Source organism: Heterocephalus glaber, unplaced genomic scaffold (assembly GCF_053883595.1).
Source record: "Heterocephalus glaber isolate CG9 unplaced genomic scaffold, H.glaber_assembly_v1.0 deba00000122, whole genome shotgun sequence".
Lineage (NCBI taxonomy): Eukaryota > Metazoa > Chordata > Mammalia > Rodentia > Bathyergidae > Heterocephalus > Heterocephalus glaber.
The window spans coordinates 98,407-119,679 of NW_028258138.1; the positions used below are offsets into that span (position 1 = coordinate 98,407).

The 21,273-nt window shown below is 40.5% G+C and overlaps 1 protein-coding gene across 1 annotated transcript in view; it reads right to left on the reverse strand.

The window, feature by feature from the left end:
* The window catches only part of Prmt2 (protein arginine methyltransferase 2), a 58,495-nt gene that overhangs the window by 27,749 nt on the left and 9,473 nt on the right, over positions 1-21,273 (reverse strand). Inside the window, 1 exon segment of the mRNA XM_087208011.1 lies at positions 1-21,273. This exon segment is cut by the window's right edge and continues 9,473 nt beyond it. Within this exon segment, the coding sequence (XP_087064137.1) occupies positions 1-54 (54 nt within the window). The 5' untranslated portion in view covers positions 55-21,273.

Sequence of the window (21,273 nt, forward strand, 5' to 3'; positions counted from 1 at the left end):
CAGAACCACAGTTACCTATAATTCACTTTGGGGGCAGTCAGCTGGTGTCACCATAGTTCACTTAAGCACTGCCTCATATCTGATGCTTTTATTATTTCATTTTCCCGTCCATATCTACTTTAAAAGAGAAAAACACAAAGTACACGTTACACTGCTTGATAACTAAATTCACTTCACCACTAAATCCCTTGATAAAGGTCCTCTATCAAAAAAGTATGTGTGCCAGGCCAGGGATTTGGCTTAGGGGCACCGCACCTGCATCACAAACACAAGGTCCTGAGTTTGATCGCAGGTACGGGGGTGGGGGGTGTATGTGTGTCAATAGTATAGAAATGTAATTTATCATCACAAATCTTCGGAGACAATTAAAAGCATTTAAAATTATATGAACTTCAATTTGTGCTCTCTCTACTTCCCACACGGTGTTAATCTTATTCCACAGGTTGTTAGTTTGTTACATCACCATGCTGATTTGCGGCAATAGCTCCAAGCCCATTCTCTCCCTGGGACTCTGACAGCTTTGACTCCATTTAAAGTCCCCTGTCTGGCCTTCCCTGTGTTCTCACCTGCAAAACGGAGGCCAGCTCACCCAGACCCTTTCTCTCTCCTCAACCTCTAGGATGTGTGTATTTTCAATTACAAGCAATTCTTTGTTTAAAATTGTGCTTTCCATCTAAATCAAGGCTGATACTAGTTTATGTACATTTTCAAGGGAAAGCCTGAGCCAGGGATGGCTGAGGCGACTGGAGCAGACAGGACTCTCCAAGTGTCTGGGTGCGGGGTGGGGGCGTGGCTCCCATTCAAAGGGTTCCAGCAGGCACGAACGTGGGCGTGGTCATGGGAAATACTGTGGGGCCGGACGTTGGGAAGGGGCGGGGCGGACGCGGAGCTCGCGGTGGGCCCAGGGCTCGGAGCCAACACTAGGCTCGCAGACTTCTCGAAAGGCAGCGGAGGCCTCGGGCCACCAGCAACCTGTACTCAGGCGAGGATCCCTCATTTAGGATGTCCTGCCTCACTTGCAGCGCAGCCGCCTGAGCTGCCCACCAGAAAACCTACCTCAGCCGTGTTTCTCCCTTGAATGAAGCGTCTGCACCTCAGACGGGCGTCCAGTCCCAACCCGGTGCCTGTGCCACTGCCCTCCACCCACACAAGCGCAGTGCGCACAGACTGAGGAGTGGGTTCCGCTCAGGGCTCTGTGTCCCACGCAGGCGCACTCCGCACGTGCCTCGCTGTCTGGAGTAGAACCACCGCTCAGGATCTACACACAGGCACAAGGCTCACACGCAGGCCTTGGGGAAGGCCCCGCCCAGGGCTAGGCGCAAGCGCACTTCATGGCCACGCCTCTCGGGCTTCGGGTTTAGAGAGCTGAGATATCTGGCTGTCGCTTTTGCAGCTGTGGTGCCTGGCGGGTCCTCTCGCGTCTCGCTGATTTAAGGAACAGGCGTCGCTTCTGGGGCTCGCGCGGCGGCCAGTGGGAGACTGCGCGGATTCCGCAGATCGGACGAGGACTTAAGGGCGAGACGGCAGCGCCGAGCGTCCTTGTGAGGTCCCGGCGCGCGGTAGCGTGAGGTGGGGCGGCCGGCCCCGGCCCCTGCATCTTGAAGACCACTCAGCTTGCGTACAGCCATGCACGTCTGGGACCGAGGACCCCTGTGGAGCCAGTGATGCCGCAGTGCACCTGTGGAGTGTCCTGGAAAAAAGCCTGTGAAGAGGCCAGGGCCTCGCTTCTTTCAGGCGAACGAATGCATGAAGGTTGGGGCCTGAGGGGCGGTGAGCTTGAAGGACTGCAGGCCGCGCAGCAGGTGTGCACCCAGGGCCATAGCCTCCCGAAGACCTTTGCCGGGTTTTGTGGGTCTTTTGGAAGAGAAGCTAAAGAGCTGAGCCAGCGTCCTAAAGGCTGACCGAGGCCCACATGGTCAGTCGAGGGTTCTCAGAAGCTCAGCAGCAATGGTCTGGGCCCAAAGTGGAATGGACTGCAGAAACCAACTCTGCATCTCCAACTCAGCACCCCCCCACACCCCCGGCAGCTTGACTAATTAGGAGAGGGCCTCTCCCTGATAGACGACGATATTAGGCATAAATCTAACATGCAATAGCCAAGTTCAGCAAAATCAAGCCAGAATATATACAAAGAAAACTGCAATGTCACATCAAAGTAAAACTGAAAATCAGTAGTTAATGAGAAAACCTTAAAAGTGCCAAAGGGAAAAGACCCATTACCCAAAAGATCATTAGGTTGGGGCTAATTTAGCAGAACTTAGGGGAACCAAAAGACAATGGAAAAGCATTCGTAAAGTGCTGAAAAGCAAACTGCTAAACCCAACTGACAGGACCTAGGAGATTCATCAAGTTCGTGTTCCCCAAAATTGAAGAATAAATTTTAAGGAACAATAAGACTAGGAAATATTTATTGAGAGGGAGAGATTTTACCTCCTTAGAGACAGGAGGAGGCTTGAGTGGGTTGCCACAGACCCCACTTTACAAGGGAAGTTTTATACAGCAAAATCACAGGGTGGCTGCATAATCACCAGGTGGGAACAATGTGGGACAAAACTATGATCAACCAGTAGGGTTATAAGTATAACCACGTAGGTAATATTGATCTAATGTGGAAGCAGGTCATGTAGTAAGCGTACTGTATATGGAAAGAACTTTTTTAGGAAGGGATGAATCTGGAGATCTTTGTCACCCACCAGGGTGACATGTCTGTCAAGACATTATTGGACCAGGTGTTGCTACATCTTATCCCTTGGAGAAAGTACATAGGCCTGGTCATTTCGGGGTTTTTTTTGTTTTGTTTTTGTTTTCTTTGGTACCGTGGATCGAACTTGGGTCCTTGCGCTTGTGCGCAAGCGGCAAAACCGCTGAGCTAAATCCCTGGCCCTGTTTCGTTTTTATCTTGAGGACTGACCTCTAACATGTGTCTCCAGCCACAGGTGTAATGTGTTTTCATCTTTTCTATTGATTTTTTCTAGGGCCTAGCTCTGTCTGTCTATAATATTTTTACTAACTTATCTGTTGATAGTATAACTACAGTATTTGTTACAAAGGAAGTCAAGATAAATTTGTTTTCAGATAAAATATGAGAGAATCTAACGCAAGCAAACCTGCACAAAAAAAATGTAAAAGAAGTATTTCAGGTCAAATTAAAAGGATCTCATAACTGCAGGAAAGAAAAAAAGAGGCCCAGAAAGTATAAATAAGTGAATGAATACATTTTAAAGTGTTTTCCTCATGATCTGAGGTTTATAATATGTAGAGATAAACTACATGCCAGCAACAGCTCAAAGAGCAAGGGGAATAAGAGGAATTAACTGTTGTAAGTTGCATCTTTATTAGGAAGTAGTGAAAGTGTAGTAACTTCAGGAGGTCAAGCGCATATTAAAAAAATACAGTGAGGGCTGGGGATTTAGCTCAGTGGTTTCGCTGCCTGCTGAGCAAGCGCAAGGACCTAAGTTTGATCCCCGGTACCAAAAAAAAAATACAGTGATACATTGATAGAAAAGGTAGTAATGGAGAAGGAAACAACAGGATGAATTAAAAACATCAAGATGCTCCCCCCCACCCCCACCTCTGGCCTCTTGGCTGTGTTGCTACCTGGTTCCACACTACAGAGGCACAAGGGGTCATAAAGGCCATTGTCCTGAGCTGCAAAAGTGAACAAAAGAGGGCTTCTCTCAGGCTCCCTGATGAAAACTGAAGCCCACTGGAAAAGTGAAGAGAATCTCTGCAATAAAGGCACACCAGACCACCATACTGGGTAAGTTGGAGGGATCATCACCTCCCATCGGAACCTGGACTATCTTCAGGGGAAAGGCAGCTGGAACCTGCAATAGAACCTTGCAGAGTTCAACTCTGCAGGAGGACAGCTCAACTTGGGACTTGCAGCCAGAAATCTACCTGAAATTCACGGGTCTCTGACTGGCTTGCTGAGACTCATTGACTTATAACTGCACACTGCTGCCCATGTTGTCTATTGTGACAGCAGAGACATACCCTGAAGGAGGCCTTTCATTTTTATTTTTTATTTTCAAAATTACCACTATTTTTTGCTCTTTTTAATTTTTTTTTCTTCTTTTTCTACTCTTTTAAAATTTTTATTTTTCTTTTTTCCTTCTTTGCTCTTTTTTCTCTCTCTCCCTCACTCCCTTGCTGTCCCACATTGTTCTTCATCTCCCTTTGTGTTCCTGTTCTGGCCCTAATTTGGATTTCTTTATTTTTCTTTTCTTCTCTTTCCTTCTCTTGCCTGTGTCCTCTGGCCTCACTGCTAACCTTCCCCTATCCTTCTGCCTACCTATCTCTCCATCCTCAACTCCTTCTAACTCCCCATCCAGAAGGGTAAAATCGCTATATTGAAGAGTTTATTCACTATAAACATATGTTGGGTTGGTCCTCGATTTTGATTTAATTCACACAGTTAAAGGTGATAGATTAATAACTTTCACAAATTGTTATTTTCTAAGATGTGTTTGATGCTATGGTGTTGCTGATTGTATCACTTGGGCTAAGGTGTTGTGATTGATCTAATCAGTTGTCCTTCCTGGTATAATGAAAATGAGACAGCCTCAGAGTCATTAGAGACTCAAAACCTAAAGACCAGCTATATCTAGAAGACACCATTCCATAAGGGTTCAAATTACAAGCAGCAAAGATACTTACAATAAGCAATTTCAAGGTATCAACCCAGGAATTAAACCAAGGACAGTAACAAAAACAAAAATGAGAAGACATTTAAGCAAGGCACAAACTGAGATATCCTCCCCACCAAGGGTAAATTCTGTGGGAAACGAAGTGGAAAAGTCTGATAATCAACCACCTGGACACCCTGAAATGATAGCACAGGAAGTAACAATCAGATGAATGAGGCCCTAGAAAAATTCAAAACAGAAATAATTTCCCAGATAACTACAGAGATGGTGAACAGAGTGAAAGACATGATTAGAGGCTCTAGAACAGAAATAGAAAAAAAAAAATACATGAGCTCAGAAACATGTTGGAAGCTGTGAGTGCCCAGCATAAGAAAGAAATGGAAACCATGATCACCCAACATAAGAAAGAAATGGAATCCATGAAACAGATTCAAACATATCCAGGAGATTAAAAATTCCATTGGAAGTATTCACAGTAGATTAAGGGAATCTGAAGATAGGGTATCAGATATAGAAGACAGGATTGCAGTTAATGACCATGAAAACAGATTTCTTCAAAATAGTAAGGGACCATGAGAAATCAATCCAGCAGCTGCTAGATGATGCAAAAAAGAATAACATAAGACTGATAGGAGTCCACAAAAAAATAGGAGGAAGTACAATTGACATAAAAAAACTTCACAGAAGCAAGTAGAAAACTTCCCAGACAGAGGTGGAGAATCAGACATACAGATAAGTGAGGCATATAGAACTCCAACTACCCATGATAAAAAAAATCTACACCTAGACATATAATAGTCAAGATCCCAGAAACCCAACAGAAGAACAAAATCCTATAGGCAGAGAAACAAATCACCTACAAAGGAAAGCCAAGCAGAATCACAGCAGACTTCTCAACACAAACCCTCAAATCAAGGAGAGCCTGGAGTGAAATATTTCAAGCCCTAAAAGAAAATAACTTCCAACCTAGACTGTTATATCCTGCAAAATTATCTTTCACAATCAGTGAGGAAATTAGATAATTTTCACGACAAAGAGCACCTGAGAAATTTCATGAACACCAAACCAGCACTCCAAACAATTCTAAGCAATAGCATAAAAAAAAGACAATGAAGGTCACAACTCCATGAGGCCCAACAGAGGGAAGTCACCAGGCAAGGTAAGAAACTAAAGGGAAAGGGGGGGAAAAAATAAAGAGCCAACAACAGTAAAATGTGACAAGGATGAATTAATATCCATCAATTATTTCCATCAATGTTAATGGCCTCAATTCACCAATCAAAAGAAATAGACTGGCAGAATGGATTAAGAAGCAAAATCCAGCAATATGCTGTATACAAGCAACACACCTAACTCAAAAAGAAACTCATAGACTGAAAGTAAAAGGATGGAAAACAGTTCTCCACACCACAGGAACCCAGAAAAAAGCAGGGGTAGCCATCTTTTTTGCAGACAAAGTAGATTTCAAACCAAAACTAATTAAGAAAGACAAAGATGGTCACTACATCCTTGTGAAAGAAACAATCCAGGAGGAAGAGATGACACTCATAAATATGTATGCACCAAATATGAATGCCCCCAACTACACACAAAAAAAATTGATGGACATGAAAAACCAAATAAGCACTAATACAATTGCAGTGGGGGACCTCAATACCTCATTATCACAAATAGATCATCTAGACAAAAAATTAACAAAATTCTAGAACTGAACCGAGCTATTTAACAAATGGACTTAATAGATGTTTACAGAGTGTTCCACCCCACAAAATCAGAATACACATTCTTTTCAGCTGCATACAGGTCATTCTCCAAAATAGACCACATGCTAGCTCATAGGACATGTCTAAGTAAATCTAAAAGAATTGAAGTTACCCCCTGTACATTATCAGACCATAGTGCAATAAAATTGGAGATCAATAACATAAGAAATCACAAAACTCCCACAAACATGGAAATTGAATAACAAACCTCCTGAACAACCAATGGGTCACAGAGGAAATTAAAGACCAAATTAGACAGTTTCTAAAAGTAAATGATAATGCCAATACAACATACAGGAATCTATGGGACACAGTGAAAGGAGTTCTACGTGAGAAATTCATAGCAGTGAATGCCCATATTAGGAAAACAGAGAAGACTCATATAATGCAGAACTTCAAGCTCCTAGAAAAGGAAGAGCATAACAAACCCAAAGCTCATACATGAGAAGAAATTATAAAAAACAGAGCAGAAATCAAAGCAATGGAGACTTAAGAGAACAATACAAAAATCAATGAATCAAAGAGTTGGTTTTTCAAGAAAATAAAATTGATAAACCCTTAGCCAACCTTATCAAAAAAAGGAAAGAAAAGGCTCAAATCCATGCAATTAAGAACAAAAAAGGTGAAGTCACAACAGACCCAGCTGAAATCCAGAGGATCATCAATACCTACTTTGAGAACCTATACTCTAATACAATGGAAAACAGAGGAAATAGACAGATTCCTAGATATATATGAATTATCAAAGTTAAATGAAGAAGATATAGAAATTCTAAACACCCCAATTACAATGAGTGAAATTGAAAATGTAATTAAAAATTTACCAACAAAGAAAAGTCCAGGTTCTGATGGCTTTACTGCTGAATTCTATAAGAAATTTAAAGAAGAACTATCGCCATTACTCTTAAAACTCATCAAGGAAATTGAAAGGGAAGCAAGGCTTCCAAATTCATTCCTGGAAGCAAGTGTTACTTTGATTCCAAAACCAGGGAAAGACCCAACCCAAAAAGAGAACTACAGGCCAATCTCCCTATGAATATAGACGCAAAAATCCTCAACAAGATACTGGCAAACAGAATACAAAGGGTTATCAAGAAGATCATACACCCTGACCAAGTCGGATTTATCCTAGGGATGCAAGGATGGTTCAACATACATAAATCAATAAATGTAATACACTGTATTAACAAAGTCAAGGACAAAAACCATATGATCATCTCAATAGATGCAGAAAAGGCACTCGACAAAATCCAACACCCATTCATGATAAAAACCCTACAGAAATTTGGAATAGAAAGTCTTTATCTCAACCTGATTAAGTCTGTCTATGAAAAACCAACAGCCAACATCATACTAAACGGTCAAAAATTGAAAACTTAAACAGTAAAATCAGGAACAAGGCAAGGATGCCCGCTAGCACCACTCCTGTTTTATAGTTCTGGAAACATTAGCCACAACAATTAGAAAAGAGAAAGAAATAAAAGGAATAAAGATAGAAAAGGAAGAAGTTAAACTGTCATTATTTTCTGATGATATGATATTTCACATAGAAGACCCAAAAAACTTGGTCAAAAGACTTCTAGACTTAATTGACAGATTCAGTAGAGTAGCTGGATACAAGGTCAACACTCAAAAAACAGTAGCCTTCTTGTACACAAATAACAGACTCACTGAGAGAGAAATTAGGGAAACAATTCCTTTTACAGTAGCACCCCAAAAAATGAAATATCTAGGAATCAGTCTAACAAAGGAAGCAAAAGACCTCTACACTGATAACTACAGCTCTCTGAAAAAGATCGAGGAGGATATAGGGAAATGGAAAGACATCCTTTGTTCCTGGGTAGGAAGAACCAATATAGTGAAAATGGCCATACTTCCAAAACTACTATATAGATTCAATGCAATGCCAATTGAAATTCCAACAATATACTTCACAGAACTAGAGAAAACAATCCAAAAATTCATTTGGAACCAGAAGAGACCTAGAATAGCAAAAGCAATTCTAGGCAATAGAGACATGGCTTAGGGGTATCACAATCCCCAACTTGAAACTATACTACAAAGCTACTGTGATAAAAACAGCATGATACTGGCAAAGAAACAGACCTGAGGATCAGTGGACTACTTTAGAAGATGCAGAAACAACTCCAGACATACTCAGCCACCTCATCTTTGACAAAGGAGCCAACCACCCTCACTGGAGGAAAGATAGCCTTTTTAATAAATGGTGTTGGAAAAACTGGATTTTAACCTGCCAAAGATCAAAACTAGACCCATACCTATCACCATGCACTAAACTAAGATCAAAGTGGATTGAAGATCTAAATATTAAGACAGAAACACTAAACTTGCTGAAAGATAAGTTAGGTAGAACTCTTGAAGACATTGGCATAGGAAAAGACTTTATGAACAAAATCTCAGTAGCACGGGAACTAGCACAAAGAATCAACAACTGGGATCTCATCTTATTAAAAAGCTTCTGCTCTGAAGAGAAACTACCAACAGAGCTAAGAGACAACCTACAATGTGGGAAAAAATTTTAGCAGCTTTACCTCAGACAAAGGATTACTATCTAGAATGTATGAAGAACTGAAAAAAATCAGACACCCCCCATATTTAAAGACCCAATTCAAAAATGGCCATCTGAAATGAACAGACATTTCTCAGACAAGTAAAAGCAGCAAATAAGCATATGAAAAAATGTTCATCATCACTGGTCATTCAAGAGATGCAAATGAAAACAACGCTGAGCTTCCACCTAACTCCAGAAAGAATGGCTGCTATCAAGAAATCAACCTATAACAAATGCTGGTGGGGGTGTGGGGAGAAAGGAACCCTTCTCTATTGTTGGTGGGAGTGCAGACTGGTGCAACCACAGTGGAAATCAGTATGGAGATACCTCAAAGAACTAGGGCTGGGGGCTGGGATTTAGCTCAGTGGTTCCGCTGCCTGCCTCGAAAGCACAAGGACCAGAGTTCGATCCCCAGTACCAAAAAAAAAAAAAAAAAAACAACTAGGGCTACAGGTCCCATTTGACCCAGCTATTCCTCTGCTGGGTATCTTCCCAAAAGAATTAAAAGAATCATAGCACAGTGATATAGGTGCACCCATATTTATAGCGGCACAGTTCGTAATAACTAAAACTTGGAAATAGCCCAAGTCCCCATCAACTGGAAACTGGATAAAGATTTTTTTTAAATGGAGTACTACTCAGCCATAAAGAACAAGAAACTAGAGACATTTGTAGCTAAATGGATGCATATTGAGGCCATACTCTTAAGTAAAATAAATAGGACACGCGTGTAAATACTGAATAGTACCCCTAGTGTGAGAAACTGAAAGTGTGAATAAGGATTAAAATGTTTAAAATGAATAATTGATAATTTGAAATGGGAAGAAAATATCCAAAGGGGTAGAGGAAGTGGGAGGGGAAGGGGAAAGGAAAGGAGGGAAAGGAAAAATTATGAGAAAAGAAAAAATTGGAAACAAAGTCTATGTAAATAGGGAAGGGTGGAGGGGGTGAAGGGTTCACAGGTAATGGGGAAAAAATAAGAACCAAGATACATCAGGTACAGGCACAAGCATCCAATGATAAATGTAAACGTACTGTGTACCTAAAATGTACCAATGAAAGAATTTAAGCAAAAAAAAAAAAAAAAAGCAAGATGGTAAAAGTAAACCCAAGTGTATATATAGTAATATTAAATGTAAAAGTAAAATATGCCATTTTAATACAGATTTTTTAGATTTAGCTAGACATTAAAAAAAAACCACCTAATTTCATGCAAAATGATAGGGAAGACTACCTCACCAACACAATACCTATATTTTAAAGAGCTAATGTTAAGACAAATAGTATTACTAAAATAAGAGCTTTAGTTCATAAAATCAATTCAATAGCTATAGCAGTTCTAAATCTAGATCTGTAATAAAGCTTCAAATAAGTAAATCAAAAATTCAAAAAATATAACTCAAACCAGAAACAACCTACATAGAGTGGAAAATTTTGCACACTGCTCACATAACTCAAAAAACAAGATGATCTAGGGGCCGGGGATTTAGCTCAGTGGTGCCGCTGCCTGCCTCGAAAGTGCTAAGTCCTGAATTCGATCCCCAGTACCAAAACAAACAAAAAAATCCAAGATGATCTAGATTCAAACAACTTGATTAACCAATGTGATATGTACCATATTAGAATAGTGCATGATATCGTATATACCACTAGTGATAGAGAACATACCATTTTCAGGTACACAGACTATTTCACCAAAATAGCAAAACAGACCTATTGTGGGCTAAAAAGCAAAGTAAGTATGGCAGATGTTGATGTGGTCCTGTTGTCCCTCCTCGTGTTCCTGCCTACTGTGTTTGCCTGGTTAATTCAGGATTTTCTCAGTGAACTGGTTGAATGTCAAGACTGATTATGCCACACACACATCAAGAGGACATGAAGAAATGTATACTCCTATAGTGTGATATTTTGTGTAAAACAGGTCAGGACCCAGGCTGGTTAAGAATTGGCTTGAGGAAGAGAGGAAATGGAACTGGGTCTGGTGGCATTCTCCTGTAATACCAAGCACTCTGGAAGGCAGAGGCAGAAGATCACAAATCGAGCCCAGGCTGGAGACCTTGTCTCAAAATATTTTATTTTTAATGGCTGGGGATGTACCTCAAGGTGAAGGCCTTGGGTTTAATCCCCAGAACCATAAGAGGAAAAAGAAGAAAAAAAAAAAGGCAAGTTACTAAACACCAAATTATGAGACAGGGATTGGGTGGCCACAAGAGACACCCTCACTTGAAGGGAGAATATGAGAGGCATGAAGTAGGCACCATTCACAACAGTGCTGAGCCCCAATTTAACATGTCACTAGAGACTGAATTGGACTGTTATTGCTCCCTGGATGGATTTTCTGTGGCTTTGAGTCTGCCTTGTGGACTCCTGATCCCATCCTTTGAGTCATTCTTCCTTTTCCATAACAAGTAGCCTGTGTTTGTAACTCAGTGGTTTCATTAGCCTATAGCCTTCCTATGCACGTTCAGAGGTTCAAAAGTCTCTTTTCATTTATACTATCCATGAGTCTTTTAGTCTAAATGGATGTCCTATCTGCTAATATAATTCTAATAACTGTGGGGTTTCTGTGAATTGTATTGATGTTACACCATTTGACAAAATTCACAGCCTGAATGTTGTTTTTGTTTTTCTTTTTGTACCAGGGATCCAATTCAGGACCCACCCTGAATCTTTTTAAAACAGGCTCTTCCCTGTTTGAGGATCCTTAGAGCATGCTGTAAGATAATGTGTTTAAAATCCTTAGAAGGTCTATTTAATGAGGAAGATCCGAGATGTACATCATAGAAGGCCTTTACCAGGTTAAATCTGAATCTTAATTCAGAAGCTCTATGACCCCACCTTTGACTTCACTTTTACTCTGAGACCATATTTTCCTGATAGGGCGCTGGATTCATTCTTTCCCCTGAGCCCTTTTACTTTAAGGACCTTCTACTAGGAGACGGTTGGGTTCATTCATGGGAATGAAAATATGCTTTTGAACCCTAAACTCAGGAATTGCACATGATTGCTTTTATTTTTGTAGGTTGAAGCACATTATCTGGCCAGTCCAGATTCAGTAGATCCAACTCTTTCTTTGAGAAAGTGCAGAGTAAAATGTCCATTTTTGGAATCTCCCACAATTGGTCCTTTGATCCTCAAAACATCTGTATTTTTCACAAAAAAATTTGCCACCCCATTCCAGGACCTTCAAAGCCTCATCCAATTCTGGAATCAGATTTGAATTTACAATCAAATTAACTCTTTATTACAGTCTTGAAAAAAACATTTTTATGTGTGTGTAGTACGGGGAGTCAAACCCGAGGGCACTTCACCATTGAGCTACATCCCAAGCCCTGTTTATCTTTTCAGACAGTGTCTCACTAAGTTGCAAAGGCTAGGTTTAAACTTATAATCCTCCTGCCTTAACCTCCCAGAGTGCTAAAATTACAGGTGTGTGCCACTACATCTGGGTATGCACAAAACATTTTTAACTGATCAACATGCATAAATGATAAGAATCTCACCTAAAAGTTAAGCTAGCAAAGGGAGCAGACACAAAGACAGAAATGCCAAGCTGTTATCCGACTTTAGTCACCCATCGGATTTCTGCAGACTCAAGTGGAGTGTAAGTGTATTCAGCAGAAGTAACATTCAGGCCCCTAAAAAGTAACCTAGACAATAATTATAACCCATATATCAAAGGTATCATCTACAGCAAAGCTAGTAGGAAACTAAAAACATACTACCCATTAATGTGACCTCCAAAATTAGTAATCTTTAAGTCTACTAAGAGCAAATGAAGCCAAAGTGTTTATTTAGCTTTTTCTTCAGTAACAATTCCCTCATCTTGTATAAATATACTGCTTCTATGGTTTTATCAGGGTCCATAAATGAGTCTACTGAGAACAGCTTAAGGGTAGAGAAGCAATGTACCATGCTACAAAAAGTAATCATTTATTTTACCCAAGGGTTTATTTTGTTGTTTTAGCCCTTTGTCACACTCTGGTGATCCCCAACTAGTACCTTACATGTGTGTGGGGTGTGACCCTAGGGTAGATTGTGCTTTCCGAAGCTGTCCACAACCCCACATCCTTATCTCATATCCCTCATGTTCTTCTCCAGTGTGGCCTTATCTCTTCTCTATCAAGAAGTAGATTCTCTAAAAAAAAGGAGGGGGGGGGGAGAAAGAAGAATAAGGAGTGGATTCTAATACCCTTCCCTTTGATTTGGGTTGGCTTTACAATCTCCCTGCAACCAAGAAATTGTGACAAAATGGCCCAGGATGACTTCTGAGGCACAGGGCCCATGCAACTTCTACCTGGTTCTCCTATGTGATACAGCTCCCATGTAAAAAGTCCTATCATCGTGGAATGCAGAAGTGGCCCCAGCCCTCTGGCCTTCTCCAACAAGAGAGTGACTGTGGCCACAATGGACCCTCTAGACCAACTCAGCTGCCAGCTAAATTGAAAATCACTAGTATCCTCAGTTGACATCAAGTGGAGCTGAAGATTAGCCCAATCCAAATCTCCTATAGAACTTTTGGGTATGTAATGTTTGTGTGTTTGTTTCTTTTGGCCATGCACTGGGGTATTTTGTTTGCAGCAATAGCAACTAGAATACTCTGTCATGTGACAAAGTGTCTTTCCTACATGTGTGGTACAGGACATAAAGTCACTGAGAATGGAGCTCTGGCCACTAAACAAAGTCTTTCAATAACCTTTGGCAGTTGTGAGTATTGGAACTTTACAAATGGAGGATTTGGGATTGATTTTTGAAATCTTTTTTTTTTTGTACTGGGGATTAAACTTGGGACTTTGCGCTTGTGAGGCAGGCGGTGGCCCCACTGAGCTAAATCCCCAGCCCTTGGAATTGATTTTTATTTATAAGGAAAATGACAAAAGTTCAGTGGTCAAATACGCATACAAAACTCTACATTGTTTTTAGAAATATTCCTAGAAAAATAAAGATTTAAGAATCAGATATAGATCAATTTAGTCCATTTTTTGCTAGAATACCATAGACCAACAATGGCAAACATTTTAGAGACCAAATGCCCAAACTGCAACCCAAAACACTTATTGCAAAGTGCCAGCACTGTAATTAAACCTGAATACTGAGGTTTTAGTTTAGAGAAAAACAACTGTTATCAGATGCTCAGCTCTTGGGGTGACTTGGCTCACATCCCATAGGTTCATCACCACTGCCATAAACAGTTTATAAACAACAGAAGTTCATTTGGTTCTTGGTCCTGGAGGCTAAGCAATCCAAGACCAAGGGGCTGCATCTGCTAAGGGCCTTCTGGGTGCATCATAACATGGCAAGAGAGCTGGTAGGAAAGAAAGCCAGAGAAAGACAAACAAATTCACTCTGGCAACAACAAACCCAATTTTTTTTTGGCCATACTGAAGATTGAATACAGGGCCTTTTCACTGAGCTATGTTCCCACCCCTTTTATTTTTTGAGACAGGGTCTTACTAAGTCACTGAGTTGCCTGGGTTAGGCTCAAACTTACCATCCTCCTGGCTCAGCCTCCCAGAGGCCTGCATCACCACACCTGGCTTACAGATTGACTTTTTATTTTATTTTATTTTATTAGTACATTTTAGGTATACAATATAATGACATTTATCATTGGAAATTTGCACCTTTACATAATCTCTCTTGGTTACTTTTCTCCCTTCCCCTGCCCTCCCTTCAACCCCTCCATCCCTCCCTATTTACAAAGACTTTGTTTCCATTTTTTCATTTTCTCATATTAATTCCATTCCCTTCTTTCCTTTCCCTTACCTCTCCCACTTCCCCTTCCCCTTTGCTCCTTTTCTTCCTATTTTACATTATCTATTATACCTTTTAGTCCTTATTTACACTTTCAGTTTCTCACACTAGAGAAACTATTCGGTATTTACACGTGTGTCCTGTTTATTTCACTTAAGAGTATCGCCTCAATGTGCATCCATTTAGCTATAAATGTCTCTAATTTCTCAGTTTTTATGGCTTAGTAGTACTCCATTTTATTTGTAAAAACCTACATTTTCTTTATCCAGTCTCCAGTTGATGGGCATTTGGGCTGCTTCCAAGTTTTAGCTATTACAAATTTTGCTGCAATGAACATGGGTACACATATATCCCTGTGGTATGATTCTTTTAATTCTTTGGGGAAGATCCCCAGCAGTGGAATAGCAGGGTCAAATGGGACTTCCAGTCCTAGTTCTTTGAGGTATCTCTGTACTGATTTCCACAGTAGTTGCACCAGTCTACATTCCCACCAGCAGTGAAGCAGGGTTCCTCTTTCCCCACAGCCCTACCAGCATTTGTTATTGGTTGATTTCATGACAGCAGCTATTCTTTCTGGAGTGAGGAATCTCAGTGTTGTTTTCATTTGCATCTCTCGAATGACCAGTGATGTTGAACATTTTTTCATATGTTTATTTGCTATTTCTACTTCTTTGTCTGAGAAATGTCTGTTTATTTCAGATGCCTATTTTCAGATTGGATCTTTAATTTTGGGAGGTCTGATCTTTTTAAGTTCTTTATAGATTCAAGATAGTAGACCTTTGTCTGAAGAACAGCAGGTGAAGATTTTTTCCCACATTGTGGGTTGTCTCTTCACACTGCTCGTGGTTTCTCTTGTTGTGCAGAAGCTTTTTAATAAGAAGAGATCCCACTTGTTGATCGTTTGTGCTAGTTCACGGGCAACTGAGGTTTTGTTCATAAAATCTTTTCCTACACCAATGTCTTCAAGAGTTCTACCTAACCTCTGTTCCAGCTGATTCAGCATTTCTATTTTAACATTTAGATCTTTAATTCATTTCAATTTTAGTTTAATGCATGGTGAGAGATATAGGTCTAGTTTTAATCTTTGGCAAGTTGAATCTCAGTTTTTCCAGCACCATTTATTAAAGAGGCTATCTTTCCTCCCGTGAGGGTGTTTGGCTCCTTTATTGAAGATGAGATGGCTGAGCGTGTCTGGAGATGTTTTGGCATCTTCTAATCTGTTCCACTGGTCTTCAGGTCTGTTTCTTTGCCAGTACCTGCTGTTTTTATCACAGGAGCTTTGTAGTATAGTTTCAAGTTGGGGATTGTGATACCTCCTGCCATGTCTCTGTTGCCTAGAATTGCTTTTGCTATTCTGGGTCTCTTCTTGTTCCAAATGAATTTTTGGATTGTTTTCTCAAGGTCCATGAAGTATACTGCTGGGATCTCAATTGGAATTGCATCGTATCTATATAGCAGTTTTGGAAGTATGGCCATTTTCAATATATTGATCCTTCCTACCCAGGAGCAGGGGTTGTCTTTCCATTTTCCTGATATCATCTTCAATCTCTCTTTTCAGAATGCTATAGTTTTCAGAGAAGAGGTCTTTGATTACTTTCGTTAGGTTGATTCCTAGGTATTTCAGTTTTTTGAATGCTATTGTGAAAGGAATTGTTTGTCCTACTTCTGTCTCAGTGAATCTGTTGTTCATGCAGAGGAAAGCTATTGATTTTTGTGTGTTGACCTTGTATCCAGCTATTCTACTGAATTTGGTTATTAAGTCTAGAAGACTTTTGGTGGTGTTCTTGGGGTCTTCTATATAGAGTATCATGTCATTGGCAGATAATAACAATTTGACTTCTTCATTTCCTATCTTTATTCCTTTTATTTCTTTCTCTTGTCTAATTGCCATGGCTAATGTTTCCAAAACTATATTGAACAAGAGTAGTGATAGTGGACATCCTTGTCTTGTTCCTGATTTTAGTGTGAAGGATTTCAGTTTTTGACCATTTAGTATGATATTGGCTGTTGGTTTTTCATAGATGGCTTTTATCAGATTGAGGTAGTGACCATCTATTCCAATTTTTATAGGGTTTTTATCATAAATGTGTGTTGGATTTTGTCAAATGCTTTTTCTGCATCTATGGAGATAATCATATGGTTTTTGTCCTTGGCTCTATTGATATAGTGTATTATATTTATTGATTTGCATATGTTGAACCATCCCTGCATCCCTGGGATGAATCCCACTTGGTCAGAGTATATGATCTTCTTGATGATCTCCTGCATTCTATTTGCCAGTATCTTATTAAGGATTTTTGCATCTATGTTCATTAGTGAGATTGGTCTATAGTTCTCTTTTTCAGTTGGGTCTTTCTCTGCTTTGTGGATCAAGGTGATGCTTGCTTCCAGGAAAGAATTCAGAAGTATTGCTTCCCTTTCAATTTCATTGAAGAGTTTAAACAGTAGTGGCAGTAGTTCCTCTCTAAATGTCTTGTAGAATTCAGCAGTGAAGCCATCAGGACCTGGGCTTTTCTTAATTGGTAAGTTTTGGTTTTTTTGTTTTGGGGGGGGTTGGTACTGGGGATCGAACTTGTGTTCTTGTGCTTGCACAGCAGGCGACGAAACCACTGAGGTAAATCCCCAGCCCAGTTGGTAAGTTTTTAATTACATTTTCAATTTCATTGATTGATATTGGGTCATTTACAATTTTTAGGTCTTCTTTGTTCAACTTTGGTAATTCATACATATCCAGGAATCTTTCCATTTCTTCTGTGTTTTCCATCTTATTGGTGTATAGGTTCTGGAAGTAGGTATTGATGATCCTCTAGATTTCTGCTGGATCTGTTGTAATTTCACCCTTTTCATTCCTAATTGCATAGATTTGGGCCTTTTCTTTCCTTTTTCTGATAAGGTTGGCTAAGGGTTTGCAAATTTTGTTTATTCTTTCAAAGAACCAACTCTGGGCTTCATTGATTTTTTTGTATCATTCTCTTAGTCTCCATTGAATTGATTTCTGCTCTGATCTTTATAATTTCCTCCCTTGTATGAGCTTTGGATTTGTCCTGGTCTTCTTTTTCTAGAAGCTTGAGGTTCAGCATCAGGTTGTTTAATTGGGCTTGCTCTGTTTTCCTAATATGTATATTCACTGCTATGAATTTCCCTTGTAAGACTGCTTTCATTGTGTCCCAGAGCTTCTGATATGTTATATTGGCATTGTCATTTAATTGAAGGAACTGTCTGACTTCTTGTTTAATTTCCTCTGTGACCCATTCGTTATTCAGAAGTGTGCTGTTCAATTTCCATGTGTTTATGAAAATTTTGTGGTTTCTTTTGCTATTGATCTCCAATTTCATTGCACTATGGTCTGATAATATACAGGGGATAACTTCAATTCCTTTGCACCTAAACATGTTCTATGAGCAAGTATGTGGTCTGTTTTCTAGAACAACCCATGTGCAGCTGAAAAGAATGTGTATTCTGATTTTGTGGGGTGGAACACTCTGTAAACATCTCTTAAGTTCATTTGTTCAAGAGTTCAATTGAGTTCTAGTATTTCATTACTTATTTTTTGTCTAGTTGATCTATTTGTGACAGTGGGGTATTGAGGTTCCCCATTGCTATTGTATTAGTGCATATATGACTTTTCATGTCTGTTAGTATTTGTTTTATATAGTTGGATGCACTAGTGTTTGGTGCATATCTATTTATGATTGTCATCTCTTCCTGTTGGATTGTTCCCTTTACAAGGATGTAGTGTCCTTTTTTTGTCTCTCTTAATCAGTGCTAGTTTGAAATCCACTTGATCTCCAAAGAGGATAGCTACTCCTGTTTTTTTTCAGGTTCCCATTGCATGGAGTATTGTTTTCCACCCTTTAATTTTCCATCTATGAGTTTCTTTTTGAATTAAGTGGTTTCTTGTATGCAGCATATTGTTGGGTTTTGCTTCTTGAGCTATTCTGCCAGTCTATTTCTTTTGATTGGTGAATTGAGACCATTAACATTGATGGTTATAACTGATATGTATTGACTTATCATTGTCATGACTTTTTCTTTTTGTTGGATTCTCCCCCTTTACATTTAATTTCTTATCACACCCAATGGATTCATTCTGCTGTGCTTCCTGGCGTTGTGATCCTCATTGTCTAGGATATTATCTAAAATTTTTTGGAGTGCTGGTTTGGTATTCATGAAGTTCCTAAGGTGCTCTTTGTCGTGAAAGTATCTTATTTCTCTATCAACTTTGAAAGATAGTTTTGCAGGGTACATCAATCTAGGTTGGAGACTGTTTTCCTTTAGGGCTTGGAATATGTCACTCCAAGCTCTTCTTGCTTTGAGGGTTTGCATTGAGAAGTCTGCTGTGATTCTGATGGGCTTTCCTTTGTACATGATTTGTTTCTTTTCTCTAACTGCTTGTAGAACTTTGTTCTTCTGTTGGGTTTCAGGAATCTTAACAATTATATGCCTATGTGTAGATTTTTTTTTTTGATCAAGGCTCGGTGGAGTCCTATATGCCTCACTTATCTGTATTTCAAATTCTTTTCCCCTGCTTGGGAAGTTTTCTGCCATTACTTCTGTGAACAATTTTTTAATGTCATCTGCACTCTCTCCTTTTTCTTCATTGATGCCAATCAGTCTTATGTTAATCTTCTTTGCATTATCTAGCAGCTGCTGGATTGATTTCTCATGGTCCCTTACAATTTTGAAGCAATTTTTTTTTCCTGGTCACTAATTCCAATCTTATCTTCTATATCTGAAATTCTGTCCTCACATTGGCTCATTCTGCGTGTAGACTTTCAGTGGAGTTTTTGATCTCCTGGAAATCTGTTTGCATCTGTTTTATGGATTCCATTTGTTTCCTATGTTAGGAATCCATCATGTTTCTCAGCGCCTCTATTTTTTTTATCTGTGTCCTCTCTATATATGTTAATCATGTCTTGCACTATGGGCACAATCACTGCTGTTATCTGAGAAATTATATCTGATTTCATTTTTTCCAGATCCTCTTTTCTTGACAGTTCAGGGAGTCCAGGTGGCTGAGTATCAGAGTGTTCTGTCTCATTTCCCTTTGGGGTTGCTGTAGGTGATCTGGAAGTCGGTTTTGAAACTTGTTTATATGTCTTCTCATTTTGACGGGGGAAGGGGGTTGCTGTTGGTGCCCTTACAGCTCACCTCCTATGCTCTGGGAGAGGTGGAACAATGGCCCAGAAGCCCCTACCTCTGGGCTGGGAGCAGTGGAATGGCAGTCCAGAAGCCCCTTCCTCTGGGCTGGGAGTGGTGGAATGGCAGCCTGGAAGCCCCTTCCTCTGGGCTGGGAGCGGTGGAATGGCTGGAAGCCTCTACCTCTGGGCTGGGAGTGGTGGAATGGTGACCTGGAAACCCCTTCCTCAGCGCTGGAAGCAGTGGAACAGCGGCCCAGAAGCCCCTACCTTTGGGCTGGGAGTGGTGGAACAGCCAACAGATTGACTTTTGTAATGGTGACAGTCCAAGGCAGAGCCCACATGGAAAATCACCTTGTACAGGTCCACCTGTCAACACAGTTGCACTGGATATGAAGTTTACAGCGTACAAATGTATGGGACACATTCACACCATGGCACTCACCTTCCTTTCACTTTTATTTACATCTTTCCTAAAAGACTTAGTAAAAAATACTGAATTTACAAAAAGAACTATGACCAAAAAATCATATAAGAAAACTTTTGTGTCTCTGAGGAGCAGGGTATTTCCATGTGCTGCAGGGCCTGAGGGCAGCATTGCAGCACAATAGGGACTTGGACTCTAGGGACAAACCCAGGTGCAAAGCTTGACTTTGCCCCTTATCAATGATGTCACCAGACTACATTACTTTCCTTCTATAACCTGTTTCCTCCTTGATAGTGAAGAAATACTGATATCTTAGAGAGGCTGAGCTCTGAGACACCTGCTGAGTTTCTATCTTTGTCAGGGATTCCCATGCTTATGCTTTCTTCTGGGTATGACTTGTCCTGTGAGTGATTTTTGCAGCCCTTGAGGACTCTATTTGAACCAAGAATGAGTCTCACCCCAAATGACACCTCCACAAACAGAAACAAGCCCAGTGTGTATCTTATCACTCTCTGGGGAACCCTCAACCTCTAAGATCTAGGTGACACTCTGAACCAGCTCTGGGCAACAGAGCACACTCATGTTTGAGAAGTGCTGACCACAGGACCTGGCAGCAGCCCTCTACCTGGTGGGAGCATCAACACCAATATGCCCAGGTGGGGAACATTGGGCACACAGATCACCCTCCCAGGGATTCAGCTGGTTGTTAGGTTGCAAAGTCTGCCCATGAAACAGTTACCCAAGACCTTGCTCGGGGTGGACTCTCTGGCCTGACCTGTAACCTGCTCAGTGCAGGCTGAAGGCAGAGCCACACAGTAGGTGCTGGCTGCACAGGCAGCAGCCTGTCTCATTCCTGGAGGGGGTTCAACACTGTGTGCACACTCTCATCCCCAGGGGCTTGAATTTTTCTTTGAAAAATTGTGATCACCACAACACAGTCCTTGTCTGCCTGTCCCACAGCCCGCCAGGA